This window comes from Daucus carota, chromosome 9, assembly GCF_001625215.2.
Source record: "Daucus carota subsp. sativus chromosome 9, DH1 v3.0, whole genome shotgun sequence".
Lineage (NCBI taxonomy): Eukaryota > Viridiplantae > Streptophyta > Magnoliopsida > Apiales > Apiaceae > Daucus > Daucus carota.
Window position 1 is genome coordinate 37,241,273 of NC_030389.2, and position 25,131 is coordinate 37,266,403.

The 25,131-nt window shown below is 34.5% G+C and overlaps 3 protein-coding genes and 1 long non-coding RNA gene across 4 annotated transcripts; 3 read left to right on the top strand and 1 right to left on the bottom strand.

Moving 5' to 3' along the window:
* Positions 1-2,677: 2,677 nt before the first annotated feature.
* On the top strand, positions 2,678-13,406 carry LOC108201785 (disease resistance protein RPV1). The gene is made up of 5 exons (XM_017370071.2): positions 2,678-3,444; positions 3,626-4,676; positions 4,885-5,163; positions 11,043-12,527; positions 12,610-13,406. The coding sequence occupies exons 1-5, from the start codon at positions 2,795-2,797 to the stop codon at positions 13,042-13,044; spliced, it is 3,900 nt and encodes a 1,299-aa protein (XP_017225560.2). The 5' UTR covers positions 2,678-2,794; the 3' UTR covers positions 13,045-13,406.
* Positions 10,146-11,156, bottom strand: LOC135149190 (uncharacterized). Its single transcript, XR_010287404.1, has 2 exons — positions 11,016-11,156; positions 10,146-10,370 (listed from the first exon to the last, which is right to left on the bottom strand). It is a non-coding gene; the product is annotated as an uncharacterized LOC135149190 (long non-coding RNA).
* A 638-nt stretch (positions 13,407-14,044) lies between the features above and the next one.
* LOC135149211 (disease resistance protein RPV1-like) lies at positions 14,045-15,960 on the top strand. Its single transcript, XM_064084219.1, has 2 exons — positions 14,045-15,312; positions 15,395-15,960. Exons 1-2 carry the CDS (start codon positions 14,608-14,610, stop codon positions 15,815-15,817), a joined length of 1,128 nt encoding a protein of 375 aa, XP_063940289.1. The 5' UTR covers positions 14,045-14,607; the 3' UTR covers positions 15,818-15,960.
* Positions 15,961-21,964: 6,004 nt separating this feature from the next.
* LOC108201796 (disease resistance protein RUN1-like) lies at positions 21,965-24,684 on the top strand. Its single transcript, XM_064084004.1, has 3 exons — positions 21,965-23,108; positions 23,287-24,392; positions 24,648-24,684. Exons 1-2 carry the CDS (start codon positions 22,435-22,437, stop codon positions 23,879-23,881), a joined length of 1,269 nt encoding a protein of 422 aa, XP_063940074.1. The 5' UTR covers positions 21,965-22,434; the 3' UTR covers positions 23,882-24,392; positions 24,648-24,684.
* The last annotated feature ends 447 nt before the right edge of the window (positions 24,685-25,131 follow it).

Below are 25,131 nucleotides of genomic sequence, written 5' to 3' on the forward strand. Positions count from 1 at the left end.
AGTTGTCCTCCTTGGGAGGTAGAGGATAGAGAAGAAGATACCTTGGAAGGTCCTATCTCTGTAGTCTGGCGGGTTGTCCCTGTCGGGGAGTAGGAGAGTGTCCTTACATTTGGGGTAAGCCCAAAGGGCTAGGCCTCATCGTATTGGGCCCCTTCCAGGAAGAAGATTCTAGAAGGGGAGGCCCAGCCCACATGGGTCTCTTAGGAGAAAGAACTACGTAACGGCTTGATCCCCTATAAATAGGGGTACGTAGGCAGATTGTAGGCATCGATCATTCTTGAGAGCTATTCCAGTTAGCAATCTCGAACCCTTTGCTTACAATTGCAGCCACCCCATAACAAACAACCAACCATCTCCTACATTCTCGCCAACAGAAATCTTGATCCACGCCGCGAACCTCATCTTTGTTAACCTACCAGTTTTCTCCGTTAACACATATATTTTTAGATTGTCAGTGTGTTGCTAGCTGTTGGCGTCATGCAGGATTGCAGTATGACATGGCAAGCGTTAAGTCTGCTCCGGAGTGGTTGCTTCAAAGTGTTATTTTATTGTTATAGAATCCTGATTAAGAAATTCAGACTCCTCAAAGCAAAATAGATGCATGAGCCACAACTATGTTTTCTGCTTTTATGTGTAAATATATAGTGACAAGATAAAGAGGGCATACGTAAGTAATTTTTAATAATGGCTCCGATATATGCAGAAAATGTTGTTCTGGACAGGACTGGAAGAACTCGACCAATTTCAGGGACTGGAAGATCGCCATTCTCTGCTGCTTGTTCTTGCCTCCTTTTATTGATCTTGCAGGGATGGAATAGGGCGTTGAGTAGCTTGAACCAACAAAATTAATCAGAGAACATTCACAAAGTAGTTGATAGAATGTAAATAGCAGAAATAGGTGCACTGCATACAGAAGGCATCAAGATTTCATCTATATGTAGCAAAATGATATATAATAGTTAGCAGACATTGCCTTCATTTCTTATAGTGTTCACTAGTAACAACAAAAAGTCCCTATTGCAATCTAATAACCTTTAAAGAGAAACTGAAGCACTTGTGTGAAGTCATGAGTTCCAGAGGAAATCGGATTGTCAACTACTGCATGCTTAACCTTTAAATAATCAGGCCCAACACCAGCGGACCAGACGGCGGCCTTAAAATCACGCCATCAACCTGAAAACCACCTCCACCAGATACTGAAGCTAGCCGAGTCGCCTCATTCAAGCTATAAAGAGTGTTTTTATGCCTGAGTAGTATCCCATTCTTTGCAGCTATACGACAGGAATCGTTCCTTTAATTGCCTGACGCATTCCATGAATTGGCAGATGAACCATTTCCCTGCAATATATAAATTCTTAAATTATGCACCAAATCAATAACAGGGGAAGATGAAAAACAGAAGCTACTGAAAAACATGCATCTGGAATGTCATATACAAAATGTGAAGCACGCTGTAACTGGGAATGACAATACATGCTTATAGAACGCAGTGAAAGATGAATGACATAAGTGTTGGGCCGCGCAACACCCATTAACTCCGCATTAGTATGATATTGTCCGCTCTGGGCCATGGCCAAGCCCGCACGGATTTGCTTTCGGGCTCTCCCCAAAAGGCCTCAAACTAATGGAGTTCTTTGGCTGCTCTGTTTATATTATGAACCACCAATCTTGACCCAGGATCAACTTCTTAACCTGGCTCTGATACCACTTGTTTGGCCGCGCAACACCTATTAACTCCGCATTAGTATGATATTGTCCGCTTTGAGCCGTGGCCAAGCCCGTACAAATTTGCTTTCGGGCTCCTCTCAAAAGACCTCAAACTAATGGAGTTTTTTAGCTGCTTATATTCAAAATAAATCTTCTTTATCTTTCTCATGTGGGACTTGGGTTGAACCCACTCAACAATAAGCACAATGACAATAGAGTTAAATAGCAAACTCTGGACAGAGAGGTTACCCTCTTCTCATAATATGGACAAGTAGTATGAACTGGGAAATTTCAGTGAAGTTGCCAAGTATGTGATTGAAGTTTCGAGCTCCATTATTGTTGAAAAGTAGTAGTATGAACTCGGACAATTTCAGTGAAGTTGTCAAATTGAATTTTGAGCTCAATTATTGTCAAAAAGTAGATAGAACCGGGTAATTCGAGTGAAGTTGCCAAGCAAGTAATTGAAGGTTCCAGCTCTATTATTGTCGAAAAGTAGTAGTATGAATTTATACAATTTCAGTGAACCGGTCAAGCATTGAAGTTTCCAGGTGAGACTGGAGTTTTGAGTGAAGTTTTCATATTTTCTATGTTACGAATTTTTTTTATTAAATTATAACAAACTCTTACAATTTATTTAACTATTTTTATAATAATTTAGTTTTGAATTATTATTCAGAGCATAATTTAATTTTTATTTAGAAAATTCATGACGACACGACATTAATATTTTTTGGAGTTGTTTCCAGCTGAATTATCTGATTAAAAATCAGAATGACATACACATTTTGGCAAAAATAAAAAGAATATGTAAAGAATATCAAACTTAAACGATAAATTTTAGATAATATGAACTGAGGTCTTATAAACTTTTAAATAGATTCAAATTATAAAGAAAATTAAAAGTAAGGAAAGGGCTCAAGACTCAAGAGTCAAAGACTACTGGACTAGTGCCCAAAAAGGCATAAATAGAGAGTAGAGACCACACATTTAGAGATAGGGAAGTGAAAAAAGCATTACAAAGCCAGTGCATTTTTATCACCTGGAAACATAAACACCGTACGGGGTATAGTTTTCTTCTGCTTCATCAATGGCTTTTGTGTTATGGGAAACTTTGAAAGAATCAATCACAGCATACGCAGATCTCTCACCTGCGACTTTGCTTGCATCTCTAACCTTGGGACTTGCCTTGTTCTACGCTATTTCGGTGATGTTGAGGCCTTCTGCTCAGCCACAGCAGCAAGTCAATAATGAAGTTACAACTAGGCAATTAGCGGCTGTCACTTCATTCCCTCCATGGGATGTCTTTTTGAGTTTTCGTGGCCAAGACACTCGCAAAAATTTCATTGGACATCTTTACCATGCTTTGGATCAGGCCGGGATTGTAACTTTCAGAGATGATCCTGCACTTGAAAAGGGTCAAGAGATTTCATCAGGTCTGCGTGAAGCAATCAGAACTTCTAAGATGTTTCTACTTGTTATCTCAAAGAACTATGCTGATTCGTCGTGGTGCCTTGATGAGCTTGTAGAGATCCTGAGTTGCAAGAGAACAAACAATCAGGTTATTCCGGTGTTTTACTATGTTAATCCATCAGATCTACGACACCACACGGGGAGTTTTGGTGTAGCTCTCAAAAAGCATAGGAAGCGTCACTCCGTTGATAGGATTCAAAAGTGGAAATCTGCACTTACTGAAGTCGCAGATTTATCAGGATACCATTTGGAACACATGAAAAAAGAGTAAGTACCTCTATGATGAGTTCTGTATCTAATTATACCATCTGTTTTACTATTATGTTCAGTTATACTTTCTGTAAACACATGACATGCTTACTGACTAAAGGACTTGCGACGCAACACATTATATATTATTTATATAAGCAAAGGATAACAACTGTGTATATTGTACTATAATTAACAGGAGTGAAGCAGATACAATTCAAAATATTGTTGAGATCGTATTGTCACAAGCATCGACAAAGGTCATACACCTTGAAAGATTTCTATATGGGATAGATCATGTTGTCGAAGAGATATATGGACAACTAAGCATGGAGTCATATGATGTTCGTGCCCTTGGAATATGCGGCATGGGTGGAATTGGGAAAACGACGATAACCAAGGCCTTCTACAACAAGTACGCCCACGAATTTGATATAAGTTGTTTTATGGAAAATGTCAAACAGAGTTCACAGGGAGCTAGTCCTCCACTTTCTTTACTTCACCAACTCTTGAGAGAGCTTCTCAGAGTGAAGGATTTGAAGTTCCGTGATTCTGAAAGTGCACTACGAAAATTGAGAGAGATTCTAAGTTCTAACAAAGCTCTCATTGTTTTTGATGATTTGGACCAGACAAATTATTCGGAATTGGTAGTAGAGATTTGCAAGATGTTGTCAGATGGTAGCAGAATGATAATTACGGCAAGAGATTTAAACCTACCAAATCAACTGAAAGTAGAAATGTCAAAAGTAGATACATATGTGGTGAAGCGTCTGAATGAAAGCAATTCACTAGAGCTCTTTAGCTATCACGCCTTCAAAAAATCAAAGCCTCCCGGAAGATACTTAGCTCTGTCTAAAAGCGGTAGGACAGATGTGTCATTCTGGAAAGTAAAATTGGAAAAAGTTAAAAAAATTCCAATGGAAAATATCCAAAAGATCCTTCAACTGAGTTACGATGAGTTAGAAGATGACACACATAAGGCTATTTTTCTTGATATTGTTTTCTTCTTCCTGGGAAAGAAGATAGATGAGGCTGTTGATGTATTCAGATCTTGTGATTTTTTTCCGGAGTGTGGGATACCAATTCTAGTTGAAAGATGTCTACTAACTATTGATTTCGATAACAGGCTTCGAATGCATAATCTTATACAAGACATGGGAAGGAACGTTATTCATGAACAATCCAAACATGGCAGGTGCCGTCGCTTGTACTTGGATCATGAAGAAGCATCTCAGGCTTTGCCAAATCAGGTAAACAAAATGCTAAATATTTTATTCTTCTCTATGATATAAGATTCATGCTTTTTCTTAAAATATAATTATTTGACTGAATTATTAAATTTATATTCTGAAAAATTACTATTAACTAATATTTAATTTATATGTTTTTAACCTTATGCAAAATGTGATTCTGAGTACAACTTCTCACTTTTGCTACTATCTGTGATTGAACATCTAGGACATGGATAAAATTGAAGCCCTCCTCATAGATTGTACACTGTCTACCAACAAATACTGCCATGCCGAGCTATTTGAAAGGTTGCCAAACTTGAGATTATTAAAATTAGTTGATGTCTATGATATCAAAGGAAATTTCAAAACTTCATTTCATGAGTTGAGGTGCATAAGTTGGCATGGTTGTCCTTGGATGCATTTACCTTATAGCGTTCGCATGCAAAAGCTTGTTTTCTTGGATATGCCATTTAGCAGACTTGAAAGATTGTGGAAGATTGCTAAGGTATGAAATCAAATATCTTAACTATTTCTCTCTCCTTGCTCATGTGTTATATATACTAGCTTTATATGCCGGTACTTCACACATGTTAAGTTTTTTTATATGATAAATTCTCGAAAACAACTAACTTAATGAATGAATTAACCAAAAAACATTGTTTTACACCTTGTCATACATTATGTTTCATGGATCATAATCGGCTTTAGTATCACACATTCATCATATGTAGTTCATGGCTAATCACGTACAGAAAACTTAAAAAAGTATATTAATGAATAATCCAAATTTCTTAACATTGAGCAAAGTACTCCTTCTGTTTGGATATAATAGTTGTTTGACTTTTTCGCACGAGTTTTGACCGCACACTTAAAATTATTATTTTTAATTTTTTTTGTGAATAAAAATATATCACTAATATTTTTATTTACAAAAAAATAAAAAAAAAAATTTGGGTGTGCGGTCAAAATACTTAAATATGCGTGAAAAAAATCAAAAGACTAATATATCCAAACAGAGGGAGTATGAAAATATCCGAACCAACCTATTCAAAGACTCAACGAAGCAAAATTTGTAGGATTTATAGACCTACAAAGTATTAAAATATGGTGCGGTGGTTATGCACGGTTAGTCATTCTTTGGCTCTGCTAATTTTCTTCTCGGAGTAGTGTGTATGTCTTTTGTTTAGATGTTAAGTAGTGTCCAGCCTGTGCTTTGAGGAAAACCCAGCGGTGATCCAAAAATTCAAATTTAAAGAGCGGTGATTCAAATTTGGATCAGTGTATTTAAATTTGGATCACCACTGTTCATTGATCTAAATTCGGATCACCTAATTTATTATAAATTAATTTGTGATTATTAATATTTAATTAATAATAGGGAAAATAGATTTTTTCGCCACCCAACTTATTATGTATTTAGAAACTTACCACTAAACTATGATTTTTTTCTTATTGTTACTAATGTTAGGTTCGGATTTTTTTTGGTCACTAACGTTAGGTTTGGATTTGATTATTAATATTATGTTATTTTTTTAGCATTATTAAAATATAGTGGTAGTCTACAATATTATAGGGATATGATATATCTATATCTTTATATATAATACTCTATATGTCTCCTAGGTAGTTTACTTTGGAGGCAAGAGTTTGACACGCATTCTAGAACTTCTAAAAGATTTAGTTATATAAATTTATTTATTTTCCTGAATAAAACTTATGATTGTCTATTTTCTATATTATATATTGTTTTATAAAAATTAAGGTTAAATGTCATCTGTAATTATTTATACTATTGTACAAAAATAAGGACGAATACTATAACAAAAATAGACAATAGACAATTATAAAAATTCTTAACCTTGATTTGAGGTTTATATGATATCTAAATTGGTGGTTGAACTCCACAAAAATTTAGTATCACTTGACTCAATTTTACTTTTAGAATTGATTGTAGATGGTAAATTGTTTGAAGTCATTGATGATTTAATGAATATTTACAATTCTAATTATAATTCTTCCCGATTTTACCGCTCATTTATGTAATTTTTACTCCCTTCGTCCATCTCATTTATTTATAGTTCTTTCTCACTCCTTGGCATGTATTTTGAGCTTCCCACTTCTTATAAAACATAGGGGCCGTTTGGCTGTGTTTAAAATAAGTATTTCTTGCTTAAAGTAAAAAAGGTGAAGTAGAAGTTAAAAGTTACTTAAGACTTATAAGTGATTAAAGTGTTTGAGAAAAAAGTAGAAGTCATGAAATAAAAGCTAGGAATCCTAGTTTTTTATAAGTGCTTCTCAACATCTTACACAAACAGTACAAATAAATGCTTCTAACTTAAAACTCCAGAAACGAGGCTTAAAAGCCCCACCCAAACACCCCCATAGTTCCGTTACTTAATTTTGAGATTTTCTTTTTGTGTATAAAATTCAAACGTTAAATTTTTATTTAGAAAAAAATTAAAATAATTTATGAAACTAAATCTTTTAGGAGTCTTAAAATATTTGTCAAACTCTCGTCCTCCAAGATAAACTACCTAGTACACATATGTAGTCCTACATATAAAGATATAGACACATATTAGATTACTATAATATTGCCGACGACCACTACATTATAATAATGCTAAAAAGAATAATATAGTGTTAATAATCAAATCCGAACCTAATTTTAGTGGCAAAAAAAAGTCCAAACCTAACATTAGTGACAAAAAGAAATAAAATTATAGTTTAGTGGTAAGTTTCTAAATACATAATAAGTTGGGTGGAGAAAAAAATCTATTTTCCAATAATAATTTATAATAAAATTAATGTTTTAGTAAAAACTTACAATAATAGAAAAGCAAATTTCATAGATGACTACATGCATTATTATGCACAATATGATAATTGAAGATGAACGTGAGTTAAGTGCACCAATTGAAGATCGATTCGAAGTTCGATCCAGAAGTTGAGACGTTCGATCGATGAAAGTGTTCAATTCCGAGAATTTCTAAGCCGACATAAAAAAATAAAAAATAAAGAGGCTCATATTGCACTTAGAGATTTATTAATTGAGCATCCGTGAGAAGAATATACTAATTCGGAAAATTAGTATGTATCAATGTATTTTGTTTATTAATTCGAAATATTAGCTGCTTCTCTTTTTTATGAAATCAACAAGCACATTATTTTGTTTAATAATGTTGACAATTAAGTAAATAATTTACCTACTTTTACATATGTTACAAAATAATTTATTTATTTAATTAAATATAATATAAGTAGTTAATAATGATTAAACATTAAATTTAAGATTATATAGTTTAATATAAAATTTATGTAATATAATATACAAAAGGTAAAATGGATCAAAATTTGGATCACATTGCTCGAGTTGATCAGAAATTTAGATCAGTTATAATCCAAATTTAGATTTTTGGATAACAATTGTTGGAGATGACCTTAGTTGGTTCTTATCTTTAATATAAGCTGGAGATATATGTGACTTAGGGTTCGTTGTTACTTTTGTCTTCCTGCCCATGAGAAAAATTATCTTATATCAATGAATCTGCTTTAAACAAAATATGTATTTAAAAAGATACACATGTATTTAAGCATAATTATTAATAAAATTATATAATTATAATAGAATAATAAGAAGCAATATTAGGCGATGCATATATTCAATTTGATCCGGCCTTAATCCCACGATGCTTTATTCAAAAGGGAAAATTAAGGAATTTTTTCACCTTGAAATTCTTCGTCCACCTTCCTGATTTAATTTTTGTTATTTCATATTGTAATATAATTTATTAAAAACAATTTTATATTATTTTTTAGTCATACGATAATTAAATGTTAATTCATATTTGAGTAATTAATTCATTAAATTTAAAATATATTATGTTGTATATAGGTTAATTTTAAAATATTTATAATTTTTCACAAATTCTTGAGAGGAATTTTGATTCCAATCGAAAGGGGTTGAGTAGCAAACTTATACATTATCAATATCAAGACGAATTCGAAAATCGAAAAGATGCTGAATACATATTTTCTTAAAAATTATATCTATATATTTGTTATAAAATTGTAGAAATGATATCGAAATAAGTTATACTTGAATTTGTATATTAACAAAATTATTTTCATATGTAAAAGAATAATCATTCGGTGCTTTGTACGGGTAAAACGCTAGTTACTCCTCTCCCCGTATCTTTCATTTTCTAAACATTTTCTTTTTGAGGACGTCCCACCAATTGTATACATTCCAAAAGTAGTAAGAATTTATAATATGAAAATCCAAGTACATCCACTACTTTTTTTTACTACACCTACTTTATACTCTCTTCGTCTCTTTTTAGTTGTCACATTTCTATTTTATTGGTCAAATTGACTAATTTTTGACTAAAAATTATAAGTCACTCTTTCATTATTTTAAAAAACTGAAAATTACATGTTAAAGTAGATTAAAAGTTATTTCCGGGAACATATTTATTTAATCAATTGATAAAATATTACTCCATTCGTCCCACCAGATTCTTTACGGTTTCTTTTTTGGGATGTCCCATCCAATTCTTACATTCCAAAACTTACCAAAAATATTCAATTGATATCACCACTTCCCAACTTTTCCTCCCTTTTCACACTACTTTTACTCTCTTTTCACACTACCTTTACTCCACTGTCTCTCTTTTATTCATTAAAAATTGATGGGTCTCACCACTTCACCCACTTTTCTTTCTCTTTTTTCACTACTTTATACATATTTCTTAACTTCCGTGCCCAAACCAAACGTAAAGAATTGGCTGGGACGGAGGGAGTAATAAATTTCAGTCAAACTTTGTTCAATTTGACCGGCACAAAATCGAATATAACTACTAAAAAGAGACGGGGGAGTATATTAAATATTAGTTGGTCCCACCACTTTACTCACACTACACCCACTTTATACATTAAATATTAGTTGATCCCACCACTTTACCTATTTTTACTCCCTCTATTTCATATTACATGTCCACTTTTGATAACTAAAAATTGTTTCAAATTAGTTGTCCCATTTCAACTTTCAATGCAAAGTAGTCAATAGTTGTATTTCCTAGATGAAGTTTATAACACATCCTACTAAATTATATTTCCTAGATCAAATATATCCCACATATTATACTTGGTCAATGCAATAAATACAATAATAAATGAAGGTTTTCTACAAAAATTAGTTTTTTTTAATATCTGTGATTTGTTCAAAAATGGACATGTATTATGAAACGGAGGAAGTATTACTTTTCTTCACTAAATTTATAATTTTCCTACGTCCGTGTCACACCCCATATGTATATAACTCATTATGTAGTTATATAAAAATGGAATTATAATATGGATTAAAATTTTATTTTTTTGGAGGTCGGGCTCGGGGCTTGTATTAAGTTCTAAAACAAACTAGCCCTTATTTCTGATGGACAGTTTTGAATCTGAATGCTTGTGTGAATCTAAAACGACTTCCCAAACTCATTACACAATTGACTACTCTGAGTTAGTTTTTTTTTTTTTAAGATCTACATACACGTAGATTAATTGTATCGAAATACAATAAACCGCATCAGGGATTTCTTTCTTTCAAGAAAATTTATTATCTAACCGAAAGTCATGCAAGCATAACTCCGGACGCTTAGACAATAAAGTTTAAATGAATAAGAAAAAAAAATCCATAAGTCTCGTAGCTTCCAGAGTACCCTGAAAAAACAAATCAAACAAAACATAAATCAACATACAAGAAAATCACACACATATAAATTTAATTAAAGTAAAATAGAAAATCTAATAAAAAGCAAAACAAAATATATATATATATATATATATATTAAAAATAGATAGAAAATAAAATAATATAGAAATATTAATTAATTTCTAACCAAAGGAAAATCCTTTGGTTAGACACATAAAAATTAATATTTTTTTTGGCACAATAAAAATTAAAATTTAAGTGAGGAGTAAAAACAAAGGATAAAATATAATTAAATATAATGATAATCAAAATGGTCAATAAGCCATTAAAAGTGGCATGTATTATGTGTGATTTGTTTTTTTTTAATATGTGTGATTTGTTCAAAAATGGACATGTATTATGAAACTGAGGATAGTTAGTTTTTTTTAATATGTGTGATTTGTTCAAAAATGGACATGTATTATGAAACGGAGGGAGTATTATTTTTTTTCACTAAATTATAAATTTTCCGACCTCCGTGTCACACCCCATATGTATATAACTCATTATGTAGTTATATAAAAATGGAATTATAATATGGATTAAAATTTTATTCTTTTGGAGGTCGGGTTCGGGGCTTGTATTAAGTTCTAAAACAAACTAAAAAAGCTTACAAACTAGCCCTTATTTCTGATGGACAGTTGCCATCCTTGCGTCACTTGAATTTGGAAGGATGCAAATACTTGAAGGCATTGCCCCACTCAATTGGACGCTTGACTGCTCTATACCATTTGAATCTGAATGATTGTGTGAATCTAAAACGACTTCCCAAACCCATCACACAATTGACTACTCTGAGCAGTTTGAATATGAGGAAATGCAGCAATCTGAAACTATTGCCGGAGCAGTTGGGTGATTTGAAATGCTTAAAGATGCTTGATGTAAGTTTAACAGCAATTGAGCAACTGCCAGATTCAATTGCTCACTTGAAGAAATTAGTTTATTTCAAGTTGGAAGGTAGCAAGCAGCTTAGAAAGTTACCTGAGCAATTTGGGAACATGGAAGCCTTGGAGGAATTTAATGCATGTCACAGTGGAATCGAACAACTGCCAGACTCGTTTTCAAACCTGCTTAAATTGAGATCTCTGAATCTGAGAGGATGTTCAGAGCTGAAGAGATTGCCTGAGCAGTTGGGGAAGATGCAGTGTCTAGAAAGGCTGGAAGCATCTTATACAGCAATTGAAGAATTACCGGATTCTATTGGACTACTGCCTAGGATACAAGTGTTGAATTTCGGTGAATGCAAGAAGCTTAGAAAGTTACCTGAGCAATTTGGGAACATGGAAGCCTTGGAGGAATTGGATGCAGGTGGCAGTGCAATCGAACAACTTCCAGACTCGTTTTCAAACCTGCTTAAATTGAGATCTCTGAATCTGAGTTACTGTTCAGAGCTGAAGAGATTGCCTGAGCAGTTGGGGAAGATGCAGTGTCTAGAAGAGCTATATGCATCTGATACAGCAATTGAAGAATTACCGGATTCTATTGGACTACTGCCTAGGATACAAGCGCTGAATTTCGGTGAATGCAAGAAGCTTACATATGTTCCAAATAGCATCTGCAATCTTAAATCACTTGAATATTTAAATCTTTTCATCGGTGAGGACATAATAAAATTTGAGTTGATTGAGGCTGTGAATGATATGAAGTTGGAGTACCTGAGTCTGAGTTGTAATATAAGAGTTTGGTTGCCCATCATTCTAAGCTTCTCTTCTCCGAGAATATTAAGTCTCCGTGATGAGTGCGGGAGTCCCTCCCCAACCAAACCCTTTAGTTTCTTTCAGCTTTTCAACCTTCAAGTACTTACTTTGACTAACAGTACAAGTCACGGGTCCTCCTTTCCCGAACTACCACTCAATTTAAAAGAGTTGATCGTAGATAAGCACGCTTCACTGGAACAAGTACCTGATTTGTCCTACCTCAAACACTTGAATGAGATGTCCATCATCAGATGCTGCAGCCTTCAATCTCTCCACAAACTTCCACCTCATGTTGAATTCCTTACAGTTGAAGATTGTACAAGCCTACAAGACTTCCCAGATGTGTCAATGTTGAGCGATTTAAAACGACTGAATGTTTTGCGCAACGGCAGCAATTTAAAAGTCAGTTTAGAGAAGAATCACCTTCAGGTTTGTCGTTCGTGGTCTTTCTCTTCCAATAATACTCTTTGTACATATTAAATCCCTCTCCATTTCTCTTTGTATCTTACAGCTAGGAAGAGGGTATAACAAAGCATTTAGCGCTGCTCTACAAAACAGGGAAATTGCAGAGTGGTTCGACTATAAAAACAGGGAAGGCTGCACACTATCTTTTCATGTTCCTCCAAACTTGGGAGATCACTTCGTGGGTGTCGCCTTCTGGGTTGTTTATAAATGCTCCTATGAGGGATGGTCAGAAGTTGAAGCTGTTATTACAAATATAACAGAGGGTATCACAATCAGATATACTATATCATATACTCAGCCGCCTTATGATAGAATAAGTGACGCACAATCCACGGTAAATTGGATAACGGCAGAGGACATCCCAATAAAGAGCGGAGACAAAATTATGATTTCTTTTGAGGTGATGGGCCTTTGTCCTGGAACAGAAGTGAATATGTGCGGGGCTCACATACTAAAACAGCCTAACATCATAGCCAGATAGATACTCCCTCCGTCCCCCTGAATTGTATACATTGGGGGACGGGGACGCGGCACGGACTTTAATGCTCCTGTAAAGTGTAGTTGTGTAATTTATTTTTAAAATTTTCTTTTTCTGAATTAAAGTTTGGATGTTATATTTTTATTCAGAAAAAGAAAATCTCAAAAATACATTACGGAACTATATTTTATAAGAGCATTGAAATGCGTGTCGAGCAGTTGAAAAGAAACGTATACAATTAAATGGGACAGAGGGAGTATTATTAATTTTGACTTTTTAAGAAAATGTTGTATAATTATAAATCTTAAAATTAGATGATTCATCTGGATAAAAACTCTACTAAATATAATATTTATTCGTGTGTATATGTTTGTGGGTCGGGTGTGTGTTAAACAATGGGTCGTGTGTATATGTTTATTAATCTGTATTTGATGTATGAGTGAAATTCTGAACCAATAATAAATCTGAATAATTGTTATATCTGAACTATATTTTCTGAATAATCGAAAATATGGATAAATTATAAATATGATATTTGAATGAGTGACGACGTTTGCTAAAAAAATTATTTTTAATGATAATATATAATATACTTTTTTATAAGATAAAAAAATATTTTTGCAGTTGAAAAGAATTTATAAAATGTTAATAAAGAATTTATAGTTCAAATTAAGAACTACCTTATGTTATTTAATAAAAATTAAAATATTAAATAGAGTAACAAATATAATAAATCAAAAATTTAAAGAATATTAAAATTACAGTATTCAAAATTATGCATAACACGGTTTATTACGTACAACACATACGAAGGCGCATTTTTAAAGTGGCTCATTCAGACAATTTAAGTGTCATTCAGATGTAATAACAGACTCATAACAAACAATCTGGATGATAGTGACCCACTTGCAAGTTACCTATGAGTTAAATTATGTTTAAACCATTTAACTCCACTCTATTATATTCACTTCATAATATGTTGTTATATCAAAGAAATTACGAAAACGAATAGAGCATTCCTTCATATTTTGGAGGGTTTGAACTATTATTAGAAATGATAGAAATAAAATGGCGAAAGGAATGAAATCACTAAACATTCAACTAAATTATAGTGCAAAATTCATTCCATTCCCTACATCGTCATTCACACCAACCAAACACCGACTTTCAAAATTTTTGCTGGTTCACAATTGCTAACTATAGAATTGCTGGAATGTTTACAGGCTTCCACTAGAGGATTGTATCCCTGACGAGGAGGTGCAAATTATCTGTTACAATGGCATAGCTGGTAATTTGTTACAATGGCATAGCTTGTAATGTGAGAATCGCTATATTCTGCCGTGACAAGATGCCATCATCCATATCATAAAACTTCTAATTATACATTCAAACTCCATTTTTTTCTTAAGGGCAAAAATTTAGTAGTCTCCGCAACTATTACAACAGTGAGGGCCCTGAGATGCAATCGAACAACTGCCAGACTCGTTTTCAAACCTGCTTAAATTGAGATCTCTGAATCTGACTGGATGTTCAGAGCTGAAGAGATTGCCTGAGCAGTTGGGGAAGATGCAGTGTCTAGAATCGCTAGATGCATCTTCTACAGCAATTAAAGAATTACCGGATTCCATTGGATCACTGCCTAGCATAAATTTTTTGAAATTTGGTGAATGTAAGAAGCTTACATATGTTCCAAAAAGCATCTGCAATCTTAAATCACTTAAATATTTAGATATGTTCATCAGTGAGGACATAATAAAAATTGAGTTGTTTGAGGGTGTGAATGATATGAACTTGGAGGAGCTGAGTCTGAGTTGTAATATAAGAGTTGGTTTGCCCATGATTCTAAGCTTCTCTTCTCTGAGATCATTACATCTCCGTGACGAGTGCGGAAGTCCTTCACCAACCAAACCCTTTAGTTTCTTTCAGCTTTTCAACTTTAAAGAACTTTGGTTGACTGACTGTACAAGTCATGGGTCCTGCTTTCCCGAACTACCACCGAATTTAGAATGGTTGTATGTAGAAAACCACGCTTCACTGGAACAAGTACCTGATTTGTCCTACCTCAAACACTTGAAGATTATGGACATAATGAGATGCTGCAGCCTTCAATCTCTCCACAAACTTCCACCTCATCTTCTACAACTTACAGTTGAGGATTGTACAAGCCTACAAGACTTTCCAGATCTGTCGGAGTTGAGAGATTTAATGTATCTGACAGTTTTGCGCAACGGCAGCAATTTAAAAGTCAGTTTAGAGGAGAATCACCTTCAGGTTTGTCGTTCGTGGTCTTTCTCTTCCAATAATACTCCTCGTACATATAAAATCCATCTCCATTTCTCTTTTTATCTTACAGCTAACAGAAGATAACGATACATTTCTAGCAACTGTACCCAACAAGGAAATAGCAGAGTGGTTCGACTATAAAAACAGGGAAGGCTGCACACTATCTTTTCATGTTCCCCCAAACTTGGGAGATAACTTCCTGGGTCTCGCCTTCTGGGTCGTTCGTAAAGGATTCTCACACATTGAAGCTGTTATTACAAATAAAACAGAGGATACGACGACAACTACCCTGCTTAATACTTCTAATTATGGTAGAATGGGTGTTGACTTGGAGTTGGAATCAGCTATCCTTTGCATAAGGTCAGATGACTTCTCAATAAAGAAGGGAGACAAAATTATGATTTCTTTCGAGGTGGACTCTTTCTCTGATACAGAACTGAAAATGTGCGCCGCTCACGTACTAAAACGCCCTTCCAAGAAGAGCCTTTCATGATAGCCAAAAGAAATGTAATATAATTTATTTTTTAGGAAAATGTTGTATAATTACAAAGCTTGAAAATATGTTCAAGTATTTGTAAAATTTAGCGACTATTAGATTTATTATTAAAACGTGCTTTAACAATTCAATTTAAATTTTTTTGATTAATCATTTAATATTATTCTATACCAAATATAATAGATTTTTTAAATAATATATTCAATTATTTTTTTAAAAAAATATATTGATTATTTATTTTGATTAATTTCCAATTATCTTCACAATGAAGTCTAATTTTTGATTTTTATAATGTCAAATTATTATATTATATATCTAACAGGGGAATAATGATCAAACAGGGATGATGCGCGCTTTTATTTTTAATAATCAAAGAGCAAAGTTTATAATTTTAGGCCAGAATCAGAAAATTATAATACATAATATAATAATATATGCATGACTTTACTATATTTGTTTTTTATTATATTTTATTGTTATATTAATAATACACTATATTTATTTCAGTTGTACGCCGATTATTTTTAATTATATATTTATGTGACATATTATAATTATTCAAAAAAGAAAGGAAAAACTTATATGCATGTATTAACTTGGAATATAATAAAGAAATTGCTATTATATCAATAAAGAAGTAGGTAAAATATTTCTTATGATTTTCGACAAATTCAAGTGGAATTTAAAACTCTTCTGTGTTGTCCACTGTTATTTTCAGCAGATAGATTGTGTGTCTGCGTAAAAACAAAGACCTGGTGTCCGCGGATATTTTCGGTGGATACATAAAATATTTTCCTTTTGTCTCAGCCGTTGGATCGTCGATCCAGGTTAGACACAGTGTGTTGTGTAAACGTTTCCCGACAATCAATTGTCAGGGAACAAGACCCATTATACATATATATTTTATGTGAGTAAAATTCAAAGTTGTGGTCAAAGTTTACACTCATTTTCAAAAAATTGGCTAGAGTTTCAAATTTTCAAAAAGATGGCCAAACTTTGTTTTAGCTTTTTAAAAAAATGGCTCCCGTTAAATATCACTAACGGAAGTAACGGACACAGGGGTAAAAACGTATTTTCTCAGACCCTCCCATGTTCCTTCTCACACCAGTCTCCTCTCTTCTCACACCACCCTTCTCCACCCCTCCCTCGTCTCTTTCTTGTCTGCACAGGCGGCACCACCACAGTCGGCCACCCACCACCGAACAACAAAACACTCATGTCTCCTTTCCCCTGTTCTACTACTACCGTCGCGGATCCGCCTGCTTCTGGCGAAGTCTGACCCCGACTCACCTAAATCACAATCCAACTCGACTGACCACAACCCATGCTATCAACTCCGGCCACCCCGAATTCAACAGCCGCCGCGCCGCACAAAACACTCTCCCAGACACACGCCAATTACATGCTGTAGCACACACATCAAGCACCATCCAATCGTTAATTAACAACAGATTTGTCAAACCCTAACCCTAAAGTCACAGGCGGTGGAGTTCGGGGGAAATCGGAGAAACGTGATTTCGATTAAATCGGAGGTTCAATACTTGCTTGATTGTGTGTTTTGGTTGTGTTTATGGTTGAATCGGTGGCTAGAGGTGAGGTTTTGTTGATGGTGGCTGGTAGAGCCGGCCATTCGGGCGGGCCGGGGCGGTTCGGGCCGGTTCAGACGGTTTCCGAACCGTCACTGGTGGAACCGTAACCGGCCCGTCTAGGTTGGCGGTCCGTGCCGGGCCGGGCTGAAGAAATTGGAAACCGGAACCGTCTTATACGGATTGTACGGGTTTGGCGGTTAAGCGGGTTAAACGGTTCGAGGCGGGTCGCGGTTCAGGCGGTTCATGCCGCGGTTTAGCAGACAGGCCAGTAGTCACTACTCACTGGTCAGTACACATAGACTTGCAAGTACACATAGAGTTAGTCACAGTAGGTGAACAAATGATTGTGTTTTTTTTTTGTTTTTTAGTGCAAGTGGTTTGTTTTCCATTTAAGTGTGCAACGGATCTAAATTTTGCAATGAAATTTAATTTTAGAATTTAATTGTTTAATTTAATTAATAATAAATTATTATAAACTAATAAATAAATGGTAAAAAGAGGGTGGTACCTCTTATAAATTTTATAAATTGGAAAAATATTTTACAAATAATTTGAGAGGACTCCTCTCTAAAAAATTCAACGGAACAAACCATCCTCGTATTGGTTGCTAGGGTCCGAATTATATAATTCAGTGATGACAACCTTATATTTAATCGCTTTATTTAATAACTTATGTGTTGAATTCCACCGTGTAGGTGTGTCGATATCCCATTTTTCAGCTCTTAAACCATTATCCTTACACAATTTCTTATATCTAGATCGGAATTTACTTCCAATACGTAAGTACTTAACTATTTTCCTAATTGGGTCTAATAATTTTGTTAATTGTGAGATACCTTTTTGAGCCGACAAATTTATGATGTGAGCACAACATCTAACGTGTAAGAATTGACCATCTAAAATTAAAGGAATATCGGACCTAATATAATCTATGCATTTATTATTAGCAGAAGCATTATCTAAAGAAATTGTGAATACCTTGTTAAACAAATTGAATTCGTTAATTGTGTCTAATATCCTTTGTTTAATATTATATCCGGAGTGTGGCTCATCCATTACATCGAAAGTAATAATTCTTTTTTTTATCACATAATTAGAATCTATCCAATGAACGGTAACACATATATAAGGGTCACCTTGACTAGAAGTCCAACAATCACTAGTAAGCGAGACCATGCCATTAAAAATACGAAAGAATTCAATTAATTCTCTCCTAGCAAGATAATATTGTTTTTGGGTGTATCGTTTAAGGGTGTTTCTTGGGATTTTCCTAAAAGCCGGATTTATTAAATTTCTCATCATGTGTTCTAAGTTAGTGCTTTCACCATGTGAAAAAGGTAACTCATCTAATGTAACATAAGTAGCAAAATCATTAATCATTTTTTCTCTATTATAGTGGAACTGCATACCTCCACCGGGATTTTTGAAGACATGAAACTACCGATTTGCGTTTGTTGTGAAGACGATCCCCCGCGTGCTTCTCCACTTTCGTGACTTGCCTTCGTAATATTATGCTTTTCCACTAAGTGTCGATTAAGAGTACCCGTACCACCTCCTTTTTGCATGCTAAAAGGATCGGGAGATTTTCCAAGTTGTATACAAATTTCACAATGCACATTAATTCGTGATGGATCATCCTCGGGTGTCTCGAAAAATAATTCCATACATGTGACTTTAAATTCTTTTTACGAGCCGCGCCACTGCCACTAGCACCGCTCCCGCCAGCACCCCCACTGCCACCTAAATCACAAAAAACGCACATCAATTAAAAACTTAATCAAATTAAATTATAAAACTAACGCAAATCAAATTAAATTTCCTTTGTTTTCAAATTTACAAAACTAACAGTTTATAAATTATAGCAGAACAGTGTATTCAAAATCAAGTAAAAACTAAAATATAATTAAAATGAAATCAAATTAAAGTATGATTTAAATTTGAAAACTAAAATATAATTAAAACGAAATCAAATTAAAGTATGATTTAAATTTGAAAACTAAAATAAATTAAAACAAAATCGGATTAAAATGAAAAAATCGAACTAAATGAAACACGCCTTCGCCGTCGCCGGAGTGTGCAGCAGTCGGTACGGGTGGAGGTCTTCGGGGCGGCGGCATGACCGGACTTTGAGTAGAATCTTGAGAGGATAACGTACCCCGACCTTCTTCCATAATTAACAGAAAATATAAACAGAAAAAATTACGCCTCGCCGGAATTTATGCCGGAAAAGCTTGAATATTTATGCCTGAAAAGCTTGAGCAGTTGGGAGTTGTGACTTCAGAACCGAGATAATTGAGAGATAGAAATATAGAATAGAGGTGGAGGTGAAGATAGAACTGAGTAGAGGTGGGTATTTATAAGCTCGGAGCCTCGGACACCAACGGCTCCAAGCCTCCCACGGCTCTTCTAGGAGCAGGTTAACGTTACATACAATGATACAAAGGTGGAAGTTGAAGGCTTGAAGGCTGAAGCAGTGCAGGTGCAGTGTGCAGAGCAGAGGACAGAGGTGCAGGTGAACATTGTAAGTTTGTAACGGTTCGCGGGTTTCACGGTTTCAACGGTTCCACGGGTTACACGGTTCAACATTAAAAAGGAGTTTGATAACAAGTACGGTCCTACGTGGGCAGTGTGCCTAGCCTGTGTAATGTTGATTCTTTATGTAGCTTTCTTTATTTAATAAATTTAATAGTTATTTTTATTAAATATATATTTAAATCTGAATGACTTAAAATTTTATATATTTAATAGTTATTTTTATTAAAAAAACAAGATTAAAAATTGATAATTCATTAAATTAACATGAAAAAATTTACAATACAAATTTTTGATTAATTATATTTATATAATAATAAATGCATTTTTTTTTTGAAATTATTATCGATGTGTTAATATATAAACCACGTTTTTAATAAGATTCAAATCTTGTTAATAAAATAAGCTATTTATTTTATTAGTTTTATAATCATAAATATATTATAGTATAATAAATTATTATATTAAAGGTAATATGCGTTAAATTAGCATACATATTCATCAACACAAAAGGTATATGAACCATCCAGCTAGGTTATGTAGTCTCCGTCGTCCAGCGAATTTTCCAGTCATTCAGTTGATTTACGACGCTAACAAACAATCTGAATAGTTAACCTTTTTCTCGTTCAGCTGTTTTTGTCTCGTCCACCCGTCGTTAACAAATGGGGCCTTAGCACGTGAACTTAACACAAGTAAAATTTTTAATAAATAGATTAATAAATTTTTAATACACGGTTCAAGCGGGTTTCCACGGTTTCACGGGTTCGCGGTTTTGACGGTTTTGGCATGCCGGTTCGTGGCGGTTTGCGAATCGAACATACGGGAACCGTAACCGGCTCGTCAGCAACTACGGTTCGTGCTGATTCGTGCCGGTTCGTACCCGGCACGTTAAAATACAGGCCAAATGACGGTTCGTGCCGAGCCAAACCGCCCGAATGGCCGGCTCTGCTGGGTTGGTCGTGGAAGAAGATGGGGGCACAATTTATAATTGAAATATTGTATAAAAACCCGTTTTTACCCTTATTTCCGTTACTCCCGGTTAAGTGATATTTAACGGGAGCCACTTTTTTAAAACGCGGAGACAAAGTGTGGCCACTGTTCTGAGAATTTGAAACTTTGGCCAATTTTTTAAAAATGGGTGTAAACTTTGGCCACAACTCTGAAGTTTACTCTATTTTATGTACTCAGTGAAGATTAGATACGGGAGGATTTCACAATACTGTATTGATATGGAGTGCTTTAAGCAGTGATGTAGCCATCTGCTTTACCAAAACTTGGCCGCCGGAACTCTGCCCATCTCAGTCTTTCCTCAATCAAATTTTGAAGTTTTTGAGGCAAGTCGTTCTCCACAATCAATTGCTTTGGACGTGGATGGTGCTCGTATACAGCCTGATATAGTGTAGAGTTAAATGTAAGAGACAGATTTCTAGCTTTACTTTGAAAGATACTAATGCAACATATTAAATCCATCTCGACTTCTCTTTTATGTTGAGAGATTTAGAAACACTCACGTTAATTTAAATCTGCATACATTTCTCTTTTCTGTTACAGCTTAGAGGAGACTTGTGGTCTACATATTGATGAAGAATGATTGTTTATAGATTCTTCTGCGATAGATGGTCAGAAGTTGAAGCTGTTATTGCGAATAAAACAGAAGGCATGACAATAAGATATCCTATCCGAGCCAGAAATGATAGTAGAATATTGGGCGACCTACAATCAAGTAAAATTTTTGGATCACTACTGGGTTTGCTCTAAAATCACCTTCCACAAGTCATATTTCCTTTTAATGTACATTTTTTTGGAATCAAGATGTTGCATGAGTTTGATTATTGAGACATATTCAGAGGAGGCATGGAAAAGTACTTCTTTGATGCTCTGCATATAAATTAGTTAAAGAATTGGCTTGAAATATTATTTTCCTATCTTTTTTTCTTTTTTTACGAATATATTAGCTTTTATTACAAGTTTATATCTTTTTCTAAATAAAGATGTTAATCTAATAATGAAAAATCATACGAACAATTACAAAAAAAGAGTGATACAACAGAGAATTACTGCACCAAAAGTTGCAAATGTTACAGATGTAAAAGTTGCAGCAGATTTGGGGTCGAAATGCCTGGTGTGGTGTGTGTAGGCGGCGATGTCACCGCCGACGGTGAAGCCGGGACTCGTTCAACTCGACCCATGTGCTCCTAGATGCAAGCCTAATATGAAAACACCACCGTATAATTTTTAAAAGAAGACGTATGAGGTAGCGGGAAAAAGTAACGTGAAAATGCTTGGATATGCGTGGGCTAGATTCAACATATTCTTTTACTAATCTACTCCTGGTAAGCAATAGGCATTTTTTTTTTTTTTTTGACAAAGTAAGCCATAGGCATTTAATAATGATATAAATGGGAAAACGCCGACAAAGAAGCAGGAAACAAATTGTATCAGTACAAAGTGCATCAGATAGAAATCTTAATTGTTTTCCATCATTTTGAACTAATGGCTTTTGTGTTATGGCAAACGTTGAAAGAATCAATCACAGCATCCGCAGAACTCTCAGCTGTGACTTTGCTTAAATCTCTAACTTTGGGACTTGCCTTGTTCTATGCTATTTGGGTGATGTTTGGGCTCTCTGCTCACCCACAGCAGCAAGTCTCAGTGGTGGAAGACAAGAGTGAAGTTACAGTGGATACTACAACTAGTCAATTAGCAACTGTCACTTCATCCCCTTTATGGGATGTCTTTTTGAGTTTTCGTGGCCAAGACACTCGCGGAAATTTCATTTCACATCTTTACCATGCTTTGGATCAGGCCGGGATCAGAACCTTCAAAGACGATCCTGCACTGGAAAAGGGTGAAGAAATTTCATCAGCTCTGCGTCAAGCAATCAGAAATTCTAAAATGTTTCTACTTGTTATCTCAACGAACTATGCTGATTCGTCATGGTGCCTTGATGAGCTTGTAGAGATCCTGAGTTGCAAGAGAACAAAGAATCAGGTTATTCCAGTATTTTACCATGTGAATCCATCAGATCTACGACACCACAAAGGGAGTTTTGGCGTAGCTCTTAAAAAGCATGAGAAGCGTCACTCTGTTGATAGGATTCACAAGTGGAAATCCGCGCTTACTGAAATCGCAGCTCTGTCAGGATACCATTTGGAAGACGGAAAAGAGTAAGTCCTTTATGATGAGTTTATCTAATTATACCATCTGTTTTCCTATTAATCTTCAGTTAAGCTTTCTGTAAACACATGACATGCTTCCTCATTAAAGGACTTGCCACACAACACATTATATATTATTTTTATAAGCAAAGGATTACAACTGTGCATATTGTACTCAAATTAACAGGAGTGAAGCAGATACAATTCAAAATATTGTTGATAATGTATTGTCACAAGCATCCACAAAGGTCGTACACCTTGAAAGAGGTCTATTTGGGATAGATCGTGCTGTTGAAGAGATATATAGACAACTAAGCATAGAGTCAAGTGATGTTCGTGCCCTTGGAATATGTGGGATGGGTGGAATTGGGAAAACAACTATAGCCAAGGCTTTCTACAATAACTACGCCCACGAATTTGATGTAAGTTGTTTTATGGAAAATATGAAACAGAATTCACAAGAAGCTAGTCCTCTACTTTCTTCACTTCAACAACTCTTGAAAGAGCTTCTCAGAGCTAAGGATTTTAAGGTCCGTGATTTTGGAAGTGCACTACGAAAATTGAGAGAGATTCTAAGTTCTAACAAAGCTCTCATTGTTTTTGATGATTTGGACCAGCCAAATTATTCGGAATTCGTAGTGGAGATTTGCAAGCTGTTGTCCGATGGTAGCAGAATGATAATTACGGCAAGAGATTTAAACCTGCCAAATCAACTGAAAGTTGAAATGTCAAATGTAGGGATATATATGGTGAAGCATCTGAATCAAACTGGAGCTCTTTAGCTATCATGCTTTTAAAGTATCAAAGCCTCCTGGGAAATACTTAGCTCTATCTGAAAGTTTTGTTACTTATGCGGGAGGCCTTCCACTAGCTCTAAAGGTGTTGGGTTCATCTTTGTGTGGTAGGACAAATGTGTTATTTTGGAAAGTTAAGTTGGAAAAAGTTCAAAAAATTCCAATGGAAAATATCCAAAGGATCCTACAACTGAGTTACGATGAGTTAGAAGATGACACACAGAGGGCTATTTTCCTTGATATTTTATTCTTCTTCCTCGAAAAGAACATAGATGAACCTATTGATGTATTTAAATCATGTGATTTTTTTCCGGAGGCTGGGATACCAATTCTAGTTGAAAGATGTCTACTAACCATTGATTCCAATAATAGGTTTCAAATGCATAATCTTATACAAGATATGGGAAGGAATGTCATTCGTGAAGAATCTAAACATGCCCGGTTCAGGGTCTTGCACTTGGATCACGAAGAAGCTTCTCAGGCTTTGCCAAATACATGGGTAATCAAAATGCTAAATTATTTAATTTCTTATGAGATAACACACCGTGCTTCTTTTTCCCCTATAAATATTTAATTGAGTAATCAAAAATTAAATTATATATAACATATAGTTCATTATATTACTTATAAACTTTTTTTTATTTAGAAAAATTATTTCTAACTAAAATTTAGTTGTTAATTTCATAACATATGCCAAATGTGTTCTCCGAGTACATTTTTTCACTTTTACTGCTATCTGTTACTGCACATTCAGGAAATGGATAAAATTGAAGGCCTCATTATAGATGGTATGTTAGATATAATTGATGATTACTGCTAATGTTCTTAAAGTTTGTTTTAGAACAGGAATCATCAGAGTTTAAGCTAGAAGCTGATCAGAGTTAAGTAAAGTCTGACAGAGTTTAGTAAAGTCTGACAGAGTTTGATAAAGTCTGATCAGAGTTTACATAGTCAAGACTCGACAGAGTTTACACGTGGAAAGAGCTCAGAAGCGGATATACTTCAAGGAAGGATAGAAGCTGAGGAGTGATTTGCTGACTATGGAAACTAAACAGAAAACTGGAGCAATCTTTGATTGATAGATTTATTAGCTGATTTATAGGATATCAAATCAGAGATTGATTTTGTAACTGTGTCTATATAAACACAGATTAGGGTTACTCTATATGAGTTGAGTTGTCGAGTATATTGTTAAGAACCCTAGCAGCTCTTAGTGATACAATATAAATCACTGAGAG

Coding starts and splice junctions, on each gene's coding strand:
- LOC108201785 (XM_017370071.2), top strand. CDS start 2,795: ATGGCTTTTGTGTTATGGGAAACTTTGAAAGAATCAATCACAGCATAC. Junction 3,445..3,625: donor TTGGAACACATGAAAAAAGA/GTAAGTACCTCT, acceptor TATAATTAACAG/GAGTGAAGCAGATACAATTC. Junction 5,164..11,042: donor GATTGTGGAAGATTGCTAAG/GTATGAAATCAA, acceptor TCTGATGGACAG/TTGCCATCCTTGCGTCACTT.
- LOC135149211 (XM_064084219.1), top strand. CDS start 14,608: ATGCAGTGTCTAGAATCGCTAGATGCATCTTCTACAGCAATTAAAGAA. Junction 15,313..15,394: donor TAGAGGAGAATCACCTTCAG/GTTTGTCGTTCG, acceptor TTTATCTTACAG/CTAACAGAAGATAACGATAC.
- LOC108201796 (XM_064084004.1), top strand. CDS start 22,435: ATGGCTTTTGTGTTATGGCAAACGTTGAAAGAATCAATCACAGCATCC. Junction 23,109..23,286: donor CATTTGGAAGACGGAAAAGA/GTAAGTCCTTTA, acceptor TCAAATTAACAG/GAGTGAAGCAGATACAATTC.